General features: G+C 37.1%; 1 protein-coding gene and 1 long non-coding RNA gene across 4 annotated transcripts; one reads left to right on the forward strand and one right to left on the reverse strand.

Moving 5' to 3' along the window:
• Positions 1 to 6,464: 6,464 nt before the first annotated feature.
• On the reverse strand, positions 6,465 to 7,847 carry LOC147538813 (uncharacterized). Of its 3 annotated transcripts, none has more exons than XR_015225891.1 (3): positions 7,771 to 7,847; positions 7,303 to 7,385; positions 6,465 to 7,040 (listed from the first exon to the last, which is right to left on the reverse strand). It is a non-coding gene; the product is annotated as an uncharacterized LOC147538813 (long non-coding RNA). The 3 variants fall into 3 exon arrangements; XR_015225890.1 differs by having other exon boundaries at positions 7,303 to 7,684; positions 7,771 to 7,784; XR_015225889.1 differs by lacking the exon at positions 7,771 to 7,847 and having other exon boundaries at positions 7,303 to 7,735.
• Positions 7,848 to 10,357: 2,510 nt separating this feature from the next.
• Positions 10,358 to 19,698, forward strand: LOC147538814 (exosome complex exonuclease RRP44 homolog A-like). Its single transcript, XM_086643428.1, is given in 25 exon segments — positions 10,358 to 10,411; positions 10,539 to 10,578; positions 10,581 to 10,681; positions 10,766 to 10,923; positions 11,017 to 11,072; positions 11,319 to 11,441; positions 11,583 to 11,713; positions 11,892 to 12,129; positions 12,739 to 12,889; positions 13,278 to 13,518; positions 13,688 to 13,844; positions 14,119 to 14,187; positions 14,378 to 14,503; positions 14,610 to 14,662; positions 15,202 to 15,308; positions 15,738 to 15,792; positions 15,883 to 15,982; positions 17,091 to 17,202; positions 17,515 to 17,635; positions 17,799 to 17,858; positions 17,966 to 18,071; positions 18,192 to 18,287; positions 18,503 to 18,584; positions 18,750 to 18,815; positions 19,167 to 19,698. Coding segments are annotated over 25 exon segments (2,802 nt in total). The 3' UTR covers positions 19,366 to 19,698.
• Positions 19,699 to 20,652: the final 954 nt, after the last annotated feature.

Consider the following 20,652-nt stretch of genomic DNA (forward strand, 5'->3'; position numbering starts at 1 on the left):
GGCAGCGGCGCCAAAAACTTGATGGTCATAAAAAGTTACCTAAATAGGTTTCCACCCGCAAGTATACGGGCGTCAAGTAATAGTTCCGGTAAGACCGGTTCGTTCCTCAGAGACTAAGTTAAACTAAATTCTAACCTTAAAACTATTGGGATTTTCAAAAGTGGTTTGATGAAGGTAAAATAAAAATATAATGTAAAATTCAAAAAAAAAAAATAAATAAACAAAGAAATAAGTCGGTATTCAGAAAAAGGGAACCTAGGGTTTTCGAATCCGTCTTCGTAACAATTCTAACGACAATTTAATTTTGATCTAATTCAAGAGTTCTTTATATAACTCAGGTTTTAGTCCATGAACGTTCTAAAAACCCGGAAGATTTTATCGTTAAAATGGTAAAAACTTTAATAAATTATCGAGAAAATAATTATTATGACTTCGTCTAAAACCCTAGATATAAAATTAGTTCTTCATATTAAAGGATGGAAGCTTAACTATATAGAAAAATGAGAGAAAAGTAGAAAAGTTGGATTTCTTACTGATTTTGTAGCCAAACAGAGCCTAAGGAATTGAATTTCTTCTGTTTTTCTGAAATCTGCCAAACGCACCCTCTGGGAAAACGATTTTCTCGCCTTCTTCAACCTCCTGTTTCTCTCTCTAAACTTTCTGTTTCTTTCTCTTTTCTTAATCTTTTTGTTAATTCTCTCTCTCTATCTCTCTCACAAAGACAAAGTAATTAAAATCAAAGAGATATAAAAATTGAAATAAAAAATTACCTCCATTAAAGCTCTCGGGTTTCTCTCTCTCTCTACAATATCTCCCTCTGTCTCCTTTCTTATTCTCTCTCTTCCTCTGTAATCTCTCTCTCTCTCTTTCTCACTAAGAAGTAGAGCTTAACAAAGAAAAGAAAACAAAAATCAAAAGTCGAGAAAAATCACAAACTCTTAAGCTCCGGTTATGTCTCTCTCTCTCTACTGTTCTTCTTCCAATCAAAAACCGAGAGCTGATGATCTCTCTCTCTCTCTCTCTAATTTACTGTTTGTAGTTGAGCTTCGAGAGGAGCCCCCAGCCGAGAGATCCTCCTTCTCTCTCTCTCTACTGTTCTTTATAGACCGGGCTCTCCTTCTCTCTCCTTTTTTTTCTGATTTGATTTTGAATCGAATCCCCTTCTTCTCTCTCCCGTGTCTCTCTCTAAATCTTTCTGTTTAAGTTTGAATTCGAGAAGATAAGGGAGGAAGAGAGAATCACGTACGGGTTTGGTTGCTTCAAACGGATGATTCTGTGCTTCGCGGCCTAACGAGATAAGTTGCAGCTCATGCTTTAATCCGCGGCCACGTTACTTGATTTTATCTCGTCCGTTAGATTACTTCGGGTCGCGCAAATAGCTCCGCGTACCTCTGGCCGTGACAGAAGGTAACCCGCGACTTCTCCGGTTCGTACGATTTCTCGCCAGATGCATGCCACTTGTCCTTCTTGACTCTTTGTCCACCAAATTTGACCCAAACTTTGACTCGCTCTAATTTACTCATCCGGACTCCGATTTGACTTCTGTTTTCGCCTACGGGTTTGTCTTGGACTCTACTTTCCATCCTAGCACTAATACTGACCAAGAAGTCAGAATCAACAAATGACCAAAATGCCCCTAGTCTGTATTCTTTCCGACTTTATCTGGTTTGCACGCGTAACTCTGTAAAAAGGTACCTGAACATAAAAGAGAGTAATTCGTGAGAGTAACTGCTCTAGAGAGACTAACTCGTCTAAATTAAGAGACTCAGATGGGACATTTCCATGTCTCATCACTGACTTGGAGAGAGAGAGAGAGAGGTGAGTTGGAGAGAGGTTACGTGGAGAGAGATGAGTGGTGGAGAGGGAAGTGAGGTGGAATTTAGGTTTTTGTTTTTAATTTTATTTTGAAAATATATTAACGAGAAGGGTAGTTATGACATTTCCATGAAAATAGGGGGCCATATTTGAATTTACAGAAATTTGGGGGCCATAAAGGAAGCTGGTCACAAAGTAGGGGGCCATATAGGAATTAACTCATTTTTAATTTGATCTTCTTGGTTCAGTTGAGTGTAACACAATGGTTTACTGATATTATTCTTGAGGTTTAGATTTCCAAACCCTCATATATCGATTTTCTGAAAAGTGACTTGCTCGATGCTCTCCATGAGTTTTACATATTGCTGTATTTCCCAATCATTTAAGTTCCTTCTAGTATAAAACCTTTCAAACCTTTGTATCTGTGAAGATGAAGAGCAAACTTACCAACCGAATTAACTACCATTGAGTATCTTTGAGTGGGTTGATGTAGCTGGGTCTCTGCTAAGGGCACTCACACATATGTGTGTGACTCTCGCGTGTGCTGTTTGAGATTAGTTAGTTATTTAGTTTTGTTGTTAAGCATTGTAACTAACTCTTTCTCTCTTTAACTAACTCTCTCTCGCTAAAGATATGTACTATAAAGAGAAACACTGTTGTCTCTATTCATTCAATGAAAGATTACTTTTCATGGTATCAGAGCCTTAAAGTGTTTCAATTCATCGAAAGTTAGAAAACCTAATTGGGACAAAACGAAATAAATTAAAGAAGTTGGACCTTCCGTCATGAAAGAATCGGAGCCCCAATTTTCTCTTTAATCAAAGAAAAAGAATTGAATCTTCTGCATCAAAGAATCAGAGAAACAAGTTCTTGCCATGGAAACCCTTCAAATCCAAAGCATGGACCCTAATTCAGGCCAGATTACTCATAATGCTAACATTTCAATATTTATTTTTGTTCGATTAGATGGTTCCAAGTAGAGAATGACCTTGTTTGCTACATTGATGGTACCTATGAGGAACCCCTATAATTGGTTATGATTAAAGGTAGAGATGTAGACAATTCAGCTTACCTTTAATGGAGGGGAAAATGATAGTTTCGTTAAAGCTTGTATAAAAGCAACATTAAATCAGTCAATAGCTTCTGATATTCTTTGGTTGAAAACAACCAGAGATACATGGAAATACTTTGAGATGATTTATCTTCAAGAATTTTAAGGTAAGAAGTCTTCTTTGAGAAACAAACGTCAGAACATCAAGAAAGACTTGTCTCTATATCTGAGTACTTGAGCAAGATATTGAACCTAGCTGACTCCCTGGTAGCTTGTAAATGATAGGTCAGTGATGGTGAATTGTCTAGAATAGCTTTACAAAGTCTAGGAAAAGAATACTCCCAATTTGTTACATCTATTCAAAATAGAGATGGAGTTCTGAATTTCGCAGAACTAAGGAGTAGGTTGACTCATCATGAGCACAGGTTAAAAAGTGATGAGAACGAGTCATACTTTGTCAAGAAATTTCAACATAAAAGTACTATGAGATCACCATTTCAAAATCAAAGATTGATGGGTCAAAATTAAAGATTGATGGGTCAAAATCAGACCTTTGAAGTATCTCACCCAAGAATAATGAATAGACAAAGTACAAAGCCAAATACCCCTCAACCAAGAAATACCTTCTTTGATTTCGATACTGTTCTTTGTGTTATTTGTTATAAGTGGGACATACTGCTAGACAATGTAGAATGAGATTCAAGAATTTCTCAGAACCTTCTTCAAGTAAACCAATTCAAAAAACTTTTGCAAATTTACATTTACAAGAGATCGAATAAGAAGAATAAGAAGAAGAAGAAGAAGAAGAAGAAGAAGAAGAAGAAGAAGAAGAAGAAGAAGAAGAAGAAGAAGAAGAAGAAGAAGAAGAAGAAGAAGAAGAAGAAGAAGAAGAAGAAGAAGAAGAAGAAGAAGAAGAAGAAGAAGAAGAAGAAGAAGAAGAAGAAGAAGAAGAAGAAGAAGAGAAGAAGAAGAAGAAGAAGAAGAAGAAGAAGAAGAAGAAGAAGAAGAAAAGAAGAAGAAGAAGAAGAAGAAGAAGAAGAAGAAGAAGAAGAAGAAGAAGAAGAAGAAGAAGAAGAAGAAGAAGAAGAAGAAGAGAAGAAGAAGAAGAAGAAGAGAAGAAGAAGAAGAAGAAGAAGAAAGAAGAAGAAGAAGAAGAGAAGAAGAAGAAGAAGAAGAAGAAGAAGAAGAAGAAGAAGAAAGAAGAAGAAGAAGAAGAAGAAGAAGAAGAAGAAGAAGAAGAAGAAGAAGAAGAAGAAGAAGAAGAAGAAGAAGATGAGAGAGATGAGGAGGAGGAGGAGATGAGAGGAGGAGGAGGAGGAGGAGAGGAGGAGGAGGATGAGGGAGGAGGAGGAGGAGGAGGAGGAGGAGGGGGAGGAGGAGGATAGGGAGGGGGGAGGAGGAGGAGGAAGGAGGAGGAGGAGGAGGACGAGGAGGAGGAGGAGGCGGGGGAGGAGGAGGGAGGAGGATAGGCTGGAGGCGGGAGGCCGCGGAGGAGGAGGAGGAGGAAATGAATAGCAGATACAGGAGCCACAAGCCACATGACTCACACAAAATGAAATCTGAGTGATAGTACACCTTATAATGGTACCAATGGAGTTATGATAGGAAATGCAAAGTCCTTGAGTATTGATAACACATGACAAGCTACTGTCTTAGCTGGTACAACTTCATTCCAACTCAAGAAGGTACTTTATGTACCAAATATACAAAAGAACCTGTTGTCCATTTCCAAGTTCACAAAAGAAAACTTTTGTAGTGTTGAATTCTTACCATGGGGTTTCCTCATCAAAGATTTATGGTCCAAGGAGGTTCTAGCTAATAAACCGATGGTTACTAACCTATATAGTATTGATTTCACCATCAATCCTTATAATACTACTTCAAATGGGTCATAAGAGGCATACTCAATCAGTGCATCAGCCAAGACTTGACATAATAGGCTTTGACATCCTTCAAGAGATGTTATTTTGGGTTTAAAGAAGAACCAAATGATCAAATTAACTCCAAGAGACTTCCACTCTTATTGATATGATCAAATATATCCAGAATAAAGCCACGACTCATAATAGCACCAGTACCCCTCTATACATGAAACAAAAAATCAGGTCCAATGTCTCTCCCACATATTCATGATACGTCCATTCTTCCCCAACCCGTGTTCGAATAAACTGTTAAGCCACTAGGGAGGTCAATAAGTCAAGGAAAGAGCAAGCATCGACAAGTCAACTCGGGTCAAAAAAGCGATGTCATTTAATCCTAGAACTGGGGAGTCGGTGCGAGTATCATAGGCGCATTAGCTCTGTTCTAGTTCTAACTCCAATCGCAGTCGGAGTGGGCAAGTACTTTAATCACGAAACTTAGGGGGTGGTAGAAGCGTGCTTAATACTTCCTCAACTTAAACCCGAATCTAACGCAAGTCATCGAGGGAAGACACAACTCACACAAAATACAACACACACAACTCTATTATTGCAATCAACTTTTCATTTCATACTTGCTTTTGACATTCTTTATTCTTTTATCTCATGTCTTCAATCTCGGGATATAAGATGATGGAGATGAATTTTGAATTGAGTACCTCATTAGTGCAACTTAGGAAAGAGAAACTCAACTCATACTTAGGGCAAAGTCAACGTGCATGGGCTGGGGCTCCCAATTTGAATTTTGGGAGCCCCAGCCCAGCCCGTTGGCTGCCCAACCCGGGAGCCCCGGGGCTGGGCTCTCGGTGGGGCTGGGAGCCCCAGGCTTCCGGGCTCCCATTTTATATATTAAAATAAGAACCAAAAGTATATCTAAAGTAAATGTTGAGTTTTTTTAGTGTTGCATTGGAGATGAATTTTGAATTGAGTACCTCATTAGTGCAACTTAGAAAAGGGAAACTCAACTCATACTTAGGGCAAAGCCAACGTGCATGGGCTGGGGCTCCCAATGGCCCCCTACTTTGTGACCAGCTTCCTTTATGGCCTCCAAATTTCTGTAAATTCAAATATGGCCCCCTATTTTCATGGAAATGTCATAACTACCCTTCCCATTAATGTATTTTCAAAATAAAATTAAAAACAAAATCCTAAATTCCACCTCACTTCCCTCTCCACCACTCATCTCTCTCCACGTCACCTATCTCTCCAACTCACCTCTCTCTCTCTCTCCAAGTCAGCACTCTCATGAAGGTCGCCGGTCGGAAAATTTTCCGGCCGGCGACCTTCAAACCTAAAAAAAAAAAAAAAAAATTTCACTCACCTCTCTCTCTCTCTCCAAGTCAGCACTCACATGAAGGTCGCCGGCCGGGAAATTTTCCGGCCGGCGACCTTCAAACTTAAAAAAAAATAAATTTTTTTTTTTTTCACTCATCTCTCTCTCTCTCTAAAAATTCCGGCGAAGGGGGTTTCCCTTCGCCGGAATCTGGTCTGTTGAAGAACAGACCAGATCGGCCTGTTCTTCAACAGACCAGATTCCATAAACCACCCAATAAGAGCTGAGTGAGAGAGAGATTGGAAATATATCCCCCAAATTCATAGCCATATTAGGTATAAAAAGTTCCCTCAAATGTTCCTAAATTTCTTTCTTCTTCGTCTTTTCATCACCATTAAAACACCTCTTTCCAGCTACAATCCTCATCATTACATTAAACAATAACTCCATGAACATCGATTTCACATCAACTTTAAAAACCCCACAATTACTAATCGATTCTTTAAACAATTCTTTAATCAAATACTCGATTTCTTCTTTCCGAATTCCAGTAGTAAGTTGAAGACTATTAGATGAGAAGACTTCAATAGTTGAAATTCGTCTGAGATTTCTCCAGTGGTGACCGTACGGTGCCCAACCGAGTGCGGTAAAATTGTAACCGAAGTGTTTTCCGGCGAGGAAATTAGGTCGATTAGCGAAGGTGATGTCGTTTTTAGTGAAACATTCTTCGACGGAAGAAGGAGATGAGACGACGAGGACACGGCGGAAACCGAATCGGAGTAAGAGAATGGGACCGAATTGAGTTGACAAGGAATTGAAAGTACGGTGGAGTGGTTTATTAGTTGAAGAACTGAGTGATACAAAACGGAAGCTTCTGGGTCGATTTCGGGATATTCTCAAGTAACCATAAAGTGAAAAGAGCTGCAACTGATCCTCCTAGTGAATGACCAGTGATTATAAGTGGCTTATCCGAAACCCCCAACTGCATTTAGTAGCAAGAAAAAAGAAATACACAAATAAATACCCAAGTTTGAATTTTGTGTTTTTTCTTTACAACTGGCATTCTAGATCATAGCAAATGCAAATTAGTTCTCAAGTTTGAATCTTTATCTTCCCAAATACAATTATAGAGTAATCAATGATCATAAGTGGATAATTTCATTAAATTTAAGTTTGAGTTTTTTTCTTTCAATCAAAAGTGCATTCAAGAAGAAATCAAATAAAGGGGAAGCACAAAAGGTTACCTGATTGACAAGGGAGGAAAGCTGATCAAAGAGGGAGATAAAAATGTAAATTGCTTCTTGGTTAATTGAAAAAGAGGGGTTATCTGCACACAGGAAATCAAAAAGTGAACAATTTTGTTCAAGGGAAGATGATGGAATCAAGATTTCTCCTTGATGAGATATTAATGGAAAAGAGGCAAAAGCTATAACAGTGTAATTTCGACCTAATTGAGTTCTATATCTAACAGAAAAACTTGAGGAAGATGCAATTGAATCATCCTTAACTGAACTTTGAGAATCATAATCAAAATCTTCTAAAAAGAGAGATGAAATTGATGTATATGAAAGGTTAAGAAGATCAGAAGAAACTAATAAATCAGCCAATTCAAGTCCAGAGCTAAACCTAAAAGAAGTCAGAGATTAGGGTTTATGAGCTTGTCTAATTAACTGAAAAAAATAAATAAAGAAATGAGAAGATTTTTAACTTACAGAGAGTGATGAAGAGATAAAGAATAACTTGGGAAACCCCCTTCGCCGGAATTTTTAGAGAGAGAGATGAGTGAAAAAAAAAAAAAATTTTTTTTTTTTTTTTAAGTTTGAAGGTCGCCGGCCGGCGACCTTCATGTGAGTGCTGACTTGGAGAGAGAGAGAGAGAGGTGAGTGAAAAAAAAAATTTTTTTTTTTTTTTTTTTAGGTTTGAAGGTCGCCGGCCGGAAAATTTTCCGGCCGGCGACCTTCATGAGAGTGCTGACTTGGAGAGAGAGAGGTGAGTTGGAGAGATAGGTGACGTGGAGAGAGATGAGTGGTGGAGAGGGAAGTGAGGTGGAATTTAGGATTTTGTTTTTAATTTTATTTTGACAATACATTAATGGGAGGGGTAGTTATGACATTTCCATGAAAATAGGGGGTCATATTTGAATTTACAGAAATTTGGGGGCCATAAAGGAAGCTGGTCACAAAGTAGGGGGCCATATAGGAATTAACTCTAAAATAAGAACCAAAAGTATATCTAAAGTAAATGTTGAGTTTTTTTTAGTGTTGCATTAGAGATGAATTTTGAATTGAGTACCTCATTAGTGCAACTTAGAAAAGGGAAACTCAACTCATACTTAGGGCAAAGCCAACGTGCATGGGCTGGGGCTCCCAATTTGAATTTTGGGAGCCCCAGCCCAGCCCGTTGGCTGCCCAACCCAGGAGCCCTGGGGCAGGGCTCCCCCCGGGCTCCCAGCCCCAAAACTTTAGCGTTGGGAATCCCCAACGGCTAGTTGGAGACTCCCAACGGCTGTATTGGGGTGGATCCCCTTTAAATTGGGAGCCCCAGTCCATACACGTTGGCTGCCCAACCCGGGAGCCCCGGGGCTAGGAGCCCGAGCTGGGGGGCTCCCAGCCCCAAAACTTTAGCGTTGGGAATCCCCAACGGCTAGTTGGAGACTCCCAACGGCTGTATTGGGGTGGATCCCCTATTAAAGGGGATCCACCCCAATACTAAATATCACCTCTCTCTCATTTTTTCTTATTTCTCTCTCATTTTTTCATCTTTCTCTCTCAATTTTTTCCAAGTTAAACTCCAATTTTTCATCTTTCTCTCTCAATTTCTTCAATGGATAGTCCAAATCCCGATTTCAATAATTTTGGCTATGTAGAAATGTTAAACTCCGATTTCAATTATGATGAAGTTAATTTATCGAATGATGTGGTCGAAGAAAATTTTGATTGTAATGAAACGCCAACGTCGTCGGTAAAGCGTTATACTCAAGTAGATGATAGTGTGCTCGTTAATGATTATTTACATATTGCCACCGATGCAATTATTGGGAATGATCAAAGAGCGAGTACTTTTTGGAACAAGATTACCGAACACTTCAACGAGCGTACAAATCAAAATCGTGTAGCAAAGGGTCTTAAATGTCGTTGGAGCGAAATTAACAAGCAATGCGCGAAGTTTTGTGGGTATTTGTCATTGTTGCAAAGACCCAAAAAGCGGAGAAAATGATGATGATCGGGTAATTACTATTATTACATTTTAACAACATTAAGATTTTTTTTACACAAATTTGAAATTAAGTTTTTTATTTTTGCAGTTAAACTCCGCAAAACTATTGTTTAAACAAAACAATGGGAAAAAAAGATTTTAAGTTCTAACATTGTTATAAAATTTTGAAAGACCATCCAAAATGGTCATCAAACTTATCTCAAGCTTCGTCAAACAAAAGAAAAACTTCTTTGGACCAAGACGAAGGATCTCCCTCCACAATCCAACAAAGACCACTTGGAAGAAAACCAAGCAAGGAGGCTAGAGATAAATCCAGAAGTACTGAAACTTCTACAACGATTGAGTTTTGGAATGAGAGAAATGCGAATCAGGAGAGTAGAGATAAACTTCTCAATGACGCCATTAATCCGGAAAAAGAAAGTCGACTACCTTAAAACAAACAATTAGAAATGAAAGAAAAAGAATTGGTCATGGAAGAAAAAAAATTAAACGCTAAAGTGACGCAAATGGGGATACCCTTGGTGGGCAAAGATACTTCGAACATGACTCCCGAACAACTTGCTCTTCATAGGATATTGATCTCAAATTGGAAAAAGGAGAATGGGGGTGCATTTCAGTTATTCTAATTAGATCTATGTATGAATTTTAATTATTTATTAAATTTTAATGATTTTAAATATAATAATGTAATGGGTGAAAATTAAAACACAAATTCAACACGCGTACACCACACATGCACATTTTTTGGATTTGGGAGCCCCCACGTTGGAATTGAGACAAAATCCTTGGGTTTCCAAAATTTAGAGGCTCCCAAAATTGGGAGCCCGAGCCCCGCACTGGCTTTGGTTAGACACGTTGGATTAATTAAGTTTTTGTTGAGTGTTTCATTGAATTAGAAGAGAAAATTGGAACGGTGAAGAGAAATTTTTGGGTGAAGGTAACCCAAGTCCGAAGTAGCACTCAAAGCATCTCCTATGAGCTATGAGCCTATGACGTCTATGACTATGTTGATACAAATACGATCAATCAAATCTAGTGCGAAGTTTTGTTCATCGGCGGCAAAATTCGAAGCCGAAAACTAAAATGTTGCAGAATAAATCATTGGTCAGAAAAACAAAGCAAGGCAAAGTTTTAAAGGTAGTGTTTATCAATTTCCATTTCCAAACCCTAAACCCCAAATTTCTGTTAGTATTTTCTTCTCTACTTGTTCAAAGATATTGAAACTTTCTCTTTCACTATTGTTGTTGTTGTCGTTAAATTCCAGGTTGTGAGGGAACATTACTTAAGAGATGATATCTATTGTGGAGCTTTATATGTAAAGTTTGTGATAACAAGGAACCTCGTTTAACTTCATCTTCTTCTTCTTCTACTATTCTCATTGTTGATACAAATGTTGTTCTCAATCAGGTAACTTGCTTTCTTTTTTCCCGAGGGACTTCTTCTTTTTCAAAGATTTAGGTTTTATGATATTTTTGTTTTGATATGTTTCAGATTGATTTGCTTGAGAATCCGGCTATGGATGATGTTGTTGTTCTTTCAATTGTGTTGGAAGAAGTGAAGAACAAGAATTTATCTGTTTATAATAGATTAAGGACTCTTTGCAGCAACTCTCTTCGAAATTTTTTCGTCTTTTCAAATGAACATCATAAGTGAGCTGAAATTTCTATTAGTTATGTTTTTAGTTCAATTTTGTTTGAAGTTTGGGCAAATTTATACTTTAGTTTAATCTTGATTCTTGATAGGGATACATATATCAAGGCCATGGTTGGGGAGAGTCCTAACGATAGGAATGATAGAGGTAAGTTTGGTTTTGTCTCTTGCTAATTTCATCATCTTAATGAAGGATATCATGTGGAAGGACCAAACGAAGTTGTTTAGTAAAATGTTAATAAATTGATTCTATTATTACTATGTCCAAATGCTCATGATAACGGAAAAAATGAAACGTGTTACTGGAAAACATAGTTTTTGTGGAGGCTGTTGATAATTTGATATAAGTCTCATAATTGACAAGATATTTTGATGAGACTCTTTTGTTATTCAGCAATCCGCGTTGCAACTGATTGGTATCAACGCCATCTTGGTACTAGTGTACGCGTCTTACTAATCACCAATGATAAGGAGAATAGGAGGAAGGCGACTGAAGAGGGCATTGCTGCAGAGACAGGTATCATACTAAGTTTCTGTTTGCCATTTCATTTGGCTCCCCTATCAAGTCCTATCTCTCATTTGGTCTCTTATGACATTATTGATTATTTTCAGCAGTACAATGTTAAGAAGTTCACTTGTTAATTATCCCTGTTTTCAGTCGAAACGTATATAAAATCACTAGATCGACCAGATTTACTGGATCTAGTTGTGCAACCAATCTCTGGAGATGTAGAAATGGAAGAAGTTGAAGATATGAGACCTTCAAAGAGAAAAGCCATTTATACCGAGGTATGACTGTTTTCAGGTGCATCTAGTTTCTTTTTTATGGTACATTGCCATATTGTTGTAACTTCTTGGTGTTAAATTCTACTTCTTTAGATTGGCAATAGACCAAACCTAATGACCTTTGCTTAGTCAGCTAGATATTTTATCTCGGTTATAAGAGTTGTCTCATTTTCTACTCCAGCACAAACCCTTGTCAGAAATTACTTCTGGCTTGCATCGTGGAATTTTTCATCAAGGAAAACTTCGTGTCAACCGCTACAATCCCTCTGAGGCCTATGTTGGCAGTGAGAGCATCGGTGAAATAATAATTCATGGACGGAGTAACATGAATAGGGCTTTTGATGGTGATATAGTGGCAGTGGAGCTCTTGCCAAAAGATCAATGGCATGAGGGAACGTCTCTTTCATTAGCGGATGATGGTACGCTGAACATATATTGAGAAATTTCATTCCAAATGTTTACATTTTCAAATGAAGTCTTTTTTGACAATGAAAGCAAGTTTTTGCCAAATGTTATTTTCACTTCTGTTATTGTCGTTCATGGCATGCCGAATTGTATGTCAAATTGGTGTAGTGCCTACAACGTTCATCTGTGAGTTGTAATTATTGGTGATTGTTATCTTGACTCTGTCACGTTTCTTCCTTCTGGGAATATTTTCATTTCTGTCAATCCAATTTATTGATAAACAACTTTTTTTTTTCCGTATTACCGTTAAAAATAAATTCAGATAATGGGAATTTATAGATTAAACCAAATTTGTTTTTATAAGCAAGCACTCTCAACTATTGTGGTACTGGTTGGTTGAATCATTTTATGGTTGTTATAGTTCACTATATTCTAACTAGACCAAGGTAAGAGATTAACTAGATGTTATATCAAGTTATCGAAGTGCTTTTGGTATCCCATATTTTGTTGCCAGTGTGGGGAAGTTAGCAAAACGATGTTGGAAATACTTTTTCTTGGTATGTCTCTTCCAAGGAGACTTTTTAATTGATCTTGGTTCCTTGTTCTGCTGCCTTTACTTTCAGAGGATGAAGAGGAAGATGTCCATTTAGTTCCAAACAGTGCTGATGATGCTCCTAGAAATATAAATGTTGCACAAGGTTCTTCTGACACGGATGTTGGTTCATGTCGTACATCTGGGCGTGTTGTTGGTATTATAAAGCGTAATTGGAATTCGTAAGTCAATATTACTTTTATATTATATTTTTCAAATAAAATTATTTACATATCTTGGGTAGACTTTCTGCATTTTTATAATCAAGTACTAGAGTCGGAAACTTTGTTGATATTTCGTTTCATTTTTTACTTTTCAAGAATTATTATACTTTACAAAGCAGGTATTTATTAATGTTATTTTGAAAATGTAAAATATTCCAAAATCCCAGGGTATGTGTTTAACTTTTGTTTTCGTTGTATCAAACAGACTTGCCCCATGAGTTGATGCATTTAACGTAGTTTTACAATCGAAAGGAAAACATCCAGTTTCAAAACTTTTTGACTTCTATCTATATTTTAGTATATTTGGACAAACATTCTTGGTTTATAGTTACATGATTTCCTGCAGTTATTGTGGTTCTTTGGAGCCAATGCCGATGCCGGCAGCTACTGGGGGTGTTGCACATGCATTATTTGTATCTAAAGATCGTAGAATTCCTAAGATTCGGATTCAAACTCGACAGCTTGGTAATCTTTTAGATAAGAGGATTATTGTGGCTGTTGATTCTTGGGATTATTTATCTCGGTATCCATCTGGTCATTATGTACGAACGATAGGTGAAATTGGTGACAGAGAGACCGAAACTGAGGTAAACTGTAAACTGATTTTAGTTGTGTATTGAATCCTTGAATTTCTATGAAGGCGGATCTTTCTCTATCATTGGTGAATAAAATCTCCCCGACAGATAAGTTGCCTAAGTTTACAATGCTTGGTATTCAAAGGGTTTCTTTTGACTGAATAATCGTTTTCATTGTCAGGTTGTCTTGATCGAGAATGATATAGATTCTAGGCCATTTTCTGCACAAGTACTGTCTTGTTTGCCACCTTTACCTTGGTCAGTGACGTCGGTAGATCTAGAAAATCCTAACAGGCAAGATCTTCGGCACTTGCGTGTATTTAGTGTTGATCCTCCAGGTATGGAACTGTCTTATGTATTGTGCTTTTCTTCTTTCAATATCCCCACATTTGTTAACCCATTATAATAACAATTCTAAAAATAATTACCATTTTATTATTATTATTATTATTATTATTATTATTATTATTATTATTATTATTTACAATTTTTGCTACTTTTGTTTATTATTTTGTTGTTGATGCCCTTCTGCAAGTGATCTATGAATTTCTTAAATGTTACTTCTAAGAAGTAATCTTAAATCTTAATTTACAACACCTCTGGTTGGTGCAGGCTGCAGAGATATCGACGACGCACTTCACTGCACACCCTTATCCAATGGACATTTTGAAGTTGGAGTCCGTATCCTATTGCACCTTTCTTTTTAATTATATCTTTCTCCGTCTCTTTTTAAGAAATATACCTCTCTCTGGACCTGAAAGTCACCAGAGTACTACGTACTCATCTTCACATTTTTCTCTTTTCTTTGTGACCTTGTTATTTGTTGTAAAATTTTGAAGCCTCTATGTGAATCTTAAACAACATTATACAGATATTGCTGATGTCACAAATTTCGTGCACCCTGGTACTCCTCTTGATGATGAAGCTACACAAAGGGGAACATCAGTCTATCTTGTTGAGCGCCGCATCGATATGCTTCCTAAGCCTCTAACAGAAGGTACATGTTCTTTTGGCTACACATGTTACACATACCAGTATTGAAGAGTATATCAAGAAGTCTTTTTGTTACTATGTTCTTTGAAGTAGTAAGTTTCTTTTTGCAGATATATGTTCTCTTCGATCTGACGTGGAGAGGCTGGCCTTTTCTGTTATTTGGGTATATGCTTTAACCATTTTAGGTTTCTAGATAATATGGACTAAAAATAAGTAAAATATAAAACCTCATTTCAAAAGCATGATATATTTTCAGATATGGACGTTGTGGTTCTCTGCTGCAAAAAAATTTGGCTGGAATGATTCTTAATATGTTCAACATCACATATATGATGTCGGTTTAAACTCGCTTTCTAGGGATGGTGCGCTCTGGGTTTTTTTTTTTCAAAAATTAATTCGCAGTTTCAAAAAATAAATGGATGCCTTCTCTTGAGTTATTCCTTCTCCGAAATTAAATTTAAGAAAGAGGTCGATTTAGGGTTCTGTAGTCATGATACCTTTTGATTTTGATAGAGTCAGGGGTCTAATAATGACCAAGCGAGAGAAATTATTACAATGAAGTGACTTCTTCAACATCCTACCCTAGCATTGTCTTTATTCATGTGTTCTTTCTTTTCAAAGCTTCGAACAATTTCCTGAATTGGTTTTTATGTAGAATAGTTTGTTGTCGTGGACTTACATCTGTATTTCCTCTGATTTCAGGAAATGACACCTGAAGCAGAGATTATTTCTACTAAATACACAAAAAGTGTTATCAAGTCCTGTGCTGCATTATCTTATATTGAAGCTCAAGCCAGGATGGATGATAGGTGGTTAACTTATGTTCTTTCTTCTTCTTTTTATCTGTTTTTCTTGGCATTCTTTGATAACCCCGCATTTTCAAGTTCAATTTGCACTGTTGATATTCTTAAGCAATTCGAGTTAAACTTGGCCACTTAATATTATAAGGACATTCCGGATTATATTACATAGTACTTTACTTATGCTCCACTTTTCAACTTTTGAGAAAAGCAACCAAGATATCAGCACCAATATCAATCAGTTGAAACAACATTAACTTTATACTTGGATGCAAACTGATATTCTTTTCCTGCTTTCCTGATTTAATTAATTTCCGTTCGCTGATGTGAACCGGTAGTCTCATAATTTTTCCTTTCAAGTTCTGTAGCAGTTCATTTTCAATATCCTTCTCAGTTCTTTCTCTAACCATTGTAAATTTCATTATATGACATTTGCAGCCGCCTTATGGACCCATTAACTACCGATCTGCGAAATATGAACGCATTAGCGAAGGTATGCTTGTATGAGAGTTGAGTGGTGCTTACTTACAGTTTTATTATGTGAAATTCCATATCATATAATTTTAACAAAATGTTAATACAGATTATGAGGCTCAGACGTATCGAAAGAGGAGCTCTAACTCTAGCTTCTGCCGAAGTTAAATTCCAAATTGACACTGAAACCCACGATCCTATGGACATTGGTATGTGATTTTAAGATAAATAAAATGTAGTAGTTCCATAATGCCATTAGTTCCACATGTACAACGTAACGTAAGTAACTACTGTGGCTGAAATTTGCTTACCCTTTCTAACTTGTGATATGAGTACATGTGATTCAAGTGGCACTCATAAATAAGAAAACTCCCATCTATTAGATAAGAAAACTCCCATATATTAGATAAGAAAACTCCCATCTTTCCATGCTCGAAACCTTTCTTTGAGGCAAAAGACATTCCAACAACCACAACATGTGCTAACTGAATGCTACCCAAAGCTGTCTGCAGTTGAGTTGAGATATATCATATATTTTGCTTCAGAATTGGGAACTTCTTGGTTGCCCGATCCCAAATCTGATAGGCTCAGTAGAATAGTACCATATGAGAAAAGGGTACTCGAACCGAGCATACAACATCTAGATCATCTCAACTCGTTCCCCGTTGGTTTTGAGTTGGACGACCACAAACTTAACAAGTTACACTGCAGTCTGCGATGTTGTGAATATATTTCTCAGGATTAATATCAATTTGGGTGTATCCCAAACTATGGATTTCATGTTACGTTTCTAGGAGGACAGTAATTGAATGCTAGAATAAATAATTATTTGTTTCCATCTCCCCTTTGACAGTATGTCGTGAAAGAGTGAGTTTCGGCATAGTTCTCTTAACTTCTACCTGCAAAAGAATTTGAGATCTCATGCTCCCTTTCTAGGGTGACAGTGATTGGATGCTACAATATAAAAAATTGTTTATATCCATTTCCCCTTTGACAATATGTCGTGAAAGAGTGAGTTTTGGCTTAGTTCTCTTAACTTCTACCTGCAAACGATTTTATCCATAGACTCATAGAGCTCATGGTCCTTTCGTATAGGTTTTGTTATTGTGTACCGCTGCCGTTTCTTGGAAATTTAGGAAGTGTACATCCTGAATGTGCAACTGATAAGGCTATTGCTTCCGTTTAATACTTCATACTTTGCTTCTTGTAGTTACAAAATGGTCTGAGATTTCATTTCATATACTATCACCAGTACAACGTATTGCTTAGATTTACTTCATTTATCTATTTATTTCTTAATTCTACTGGTTTCCGCAGGAATGTATCAAATTCGAGAGGCTAATCAGATGGTTGAGGAGTTTATGCTTGCTGCTAATATTTCAGTTGCGGAAAAAATCTTGAAACATTTTCCTGTGTGTTCACTACTCAGGTACAGTGCTAATTACTTACCTCGTCATGCTACACACTGAAGGTTTGGTTCTGTTGCGTTTTGCCCTACTGGGAAATTGATTGGTAGACTTGAAGAAGCAATCCTTTGAAATCAATTTTTTTTTTTTACAATAACTATTCCATAATTTCATTGGTGCACATTCAGGTAAGATGACCTATTACCTATACACTATGAATTCAAACAAAAAATTAGTGGCTATATGCCTCTTTCAGCCTAAAGGAATTGTCCACTTTTCTGAGCTTCTTTTGTTATTCTTAATATGTAACTGAACTTAGTTTGACATGGATTTAGGCGTCATCCAAGTCCAACCAAAGATATGCTTGAGCCTTTGCTGCGTACTGCAACTGCTGTTGGTCTGGGATTGGACGTGTCATCTTCAAAAGCTCTCGCTGATTCACTCGATCGTGCTGTGGTATGATTATTTGAATCCCAGTTCAACAATATCCTCCAAGCGTTACTTAAAGTGGCCAACTTCATAATGTCTTTTACGTTTTAGAAATGGGTTTCTTCCGTTTTATCATCAGAAGTTGTCTATAATTGAATAAATTTACTCAAATATAAAAGATATTCTACAGGCTGATGATCCATATTTTAATAAACTTATCCGGATATTAGCAACTAGATGCATGACGCAGGTAAAATTTTCACACATAGCACAACTAAGCTCTAATTACAATTTAGACTCGTTTTTTTTTTTTAGCGTTTCTGACCTGTTCATTTTTTCCCTGGTTTACACATTTAGGCAGTTTATTTCTGTAGTGGGGATCTCACTCCTCCAGAATTCTTGCATTATGGTCTTGCGGCTGCTCTTTACACTCATTTCACTTCTCCAATTCGAAGATATGCAGGTTAGTAATTAGCTTATCAATAAAAATAAAATTTCCGGCCTTGAAAACGCCTTCTGATATCATATGCATCTTGTACTTGAGATGTGATAATCCGAGTTGGTAACCTTCACTTTCGTGCAGATGTCATTGTGCACAGGTTGCTTGCCGCAGCTTTGGGGATTTACAAGCTTCCACCAATATTCCAAGACAGGCCTCAACTTACCAGCATTGCTGACAGTAAGATAATGTTTCTGTCAAAGCCTTTTATTTTTACTTCTTACGCACAGAAGGCCATAATATAGTGCAGATTCTTGATTCCCCTTTCCGAGTTTATGTCACTTGTTGCTATGCACATTACTGATGCTTGCCATATTCCAAATTATGTTTTTTTTATTCGTTTCAGTTTTTCAGAATTTACTAAATCCAAATTATGCATATATGGCTCTTTCCAGATTTAAATTATCGTCATAGGAATGCCCAGATGGCAAGTCGGGCCTCAGTTGAGCTGCATACACTCATCTTTTTCAGGAACCGGTGTGTTTCACCTCATCTCATCTCTCTCTCTCTCTCTCTCTCTCTCTCTCTCTCTCTCTCATATCTCTCTCGTATATATCTTTTTTATATATGTCTCTCTCGTCTAAATCTCTTTTATCTCTCTCTCTCTCTCTCTCTAAGTAGAAATTGTCTTTTTTCTTGCAGGCCTACAGATACTGAAGCAAGAATAGTGAAGATAAGATCCAACGGTTTTATTGTCTTTGTGCCCAAGTATGCTTTCTATAATTTCTTTTAATCTTTTCCTCACAACCATTTAAATGGCCAATGTATCAAACTACGGGAATATTATGGGAGTCTAATACTGCACTTGAGAGAAACCAGAATTTACTACAGTAATATACTAATATATTGATAGGAGGCGAGCTCCAATTGCTTAAATCAATTAGAAGTTTAGCCCAGCCTGCTGCCTGCTTCAATCGCTTAAAGCCCGAAGGAGAAGGCTAACCTACGAACTGAACCATAATGTCGAAATACATATTTGTAAAATAGCTTGATGCCTGACCCTTGAATGTCTTCTTATATTTTGAAACTGATGACTATAACATTGTTGAAATGTCACAGGTATGGTATAGAAGGGCCAGTGTACTTAACATCGAGAGAAGAGAAGGGTGGAGGAGAATGGTTTGTGGATGAGGAGCATCAGAAGGTAAGGAAGATGGATGGTAGCATTAGTTATAGCGTTTTACAAGCAGTCAGAATTCACATGGAAGTTGTCGAACCACAACCCAATCGACCGAAGCTCCAACTCACTCTCATTTAGAAGATAAGTATTCACACTCCCCTCAAAACTTGTTCAATTGAAACAGAAGAAATCAATACATGGAATCCATAGAAAGTTTTTATAGTTTCGGTAACCTGCAAGTAAAACTTCAGTAAGTAGTAATCAGCTCCAACCCTTTTGTCTTATCACAGGGTTGAAGTATAGGACCTAATTAATATGTATTCTGTTCACCTTACTGAGAAGTTAAGTTTATCGTAAGAATTACGAAATTGCATTGGAAACCACGGCAAATTCTGTTTCAGTTATCTGCTAGCATTTGTTTGTAGCATTGTACCAGAAATTACAGTTGTTTATATCATGCCGAGTTTGCGATATGCTTATACCAGGTTGGAATTGTATTTTCTCTCCCTCTCTATACTATTTTTTTTTTGAGAATTCGACTACGGTCTACGTTAGTCGTTACAAGGCATTGATGCATCATGGAGATGTAATGAGCACGATAACTGCCTAATTTAAACTGAGACAGAAAGAGGCCTGAAGCCCGACAACGAAGAGGCCTAAAGCCCGACAAATTTTTACATTATTCATAGCCTAAATTACATAGGATAAATCTTTGATGGCAACTTTTCCACCGAGACTCGATCCCATGACCTCATGGTCTTAAGAGGGGTGTCCAACTGTTACACCAGAGGATGGTGGACCTACTACTATTATTTCTATTGTTTTGGGAAGCGGTTGAGTAGCAATGGTTGCATCAAAAAGAAAAAAGAGTAGCAAATAGCAATGGATTTTTTTTTTTTTTTTGTTAAAAGAAGCAATGGATCTTATTATTAATTAAGTGCGGAGGCAGTCAAACAAGAAACAAACACCCAACCCTAATGTTGGATTTAAATCAAACAAGGATGATGAAGAAGAAAAAACAAGATAGTATCTAAAATTGGTAGGTATTGTGATTATTGTATTTGTAGTCTTATATATGTACTAAAACTAAACCAATGCATGGGTATAAGGAAGTGAGATTTGTATTAATATCAAAGTACACTATATTCCAATATACACTTTTTCTCTTATACAAGGAATGAATGGTGGAGGGTATTTATAACCCTTTCCATGCATTCACAATTCCAACACGTAAGGGACTAATGTGGAGGGAAATGGGATGCTAATAGGCACCTCATGCTTGCATGAGTGAGGTGGATGATAAAGTTTCTATGGTGGAGGCACCTCATATTTGAGATAAGCTTTCCATGGGCAGCCAACTAATGCCCCATAACAAGTTTTCTATGGGCAACCACTTAATGCTCCATAACACTCCCCCTTGGATGA

This window comes from Eschscholzia californica, unplaced genomic scaffold (genome assembly GCF_041429995.1).
Source record: "Eschscholzia californica isolate CP2 unplaced genomic scaffold, dmEscCali1.0.p SCAF_5, whole genome shotgun sequence".
Lineage (NCBI taxonomy): Eukaryota > Viridiplantae > Streptophyta > Magnoliopsida > Ranunculales > Papaveraceae > Eschscholzia > Eschscholzia californica.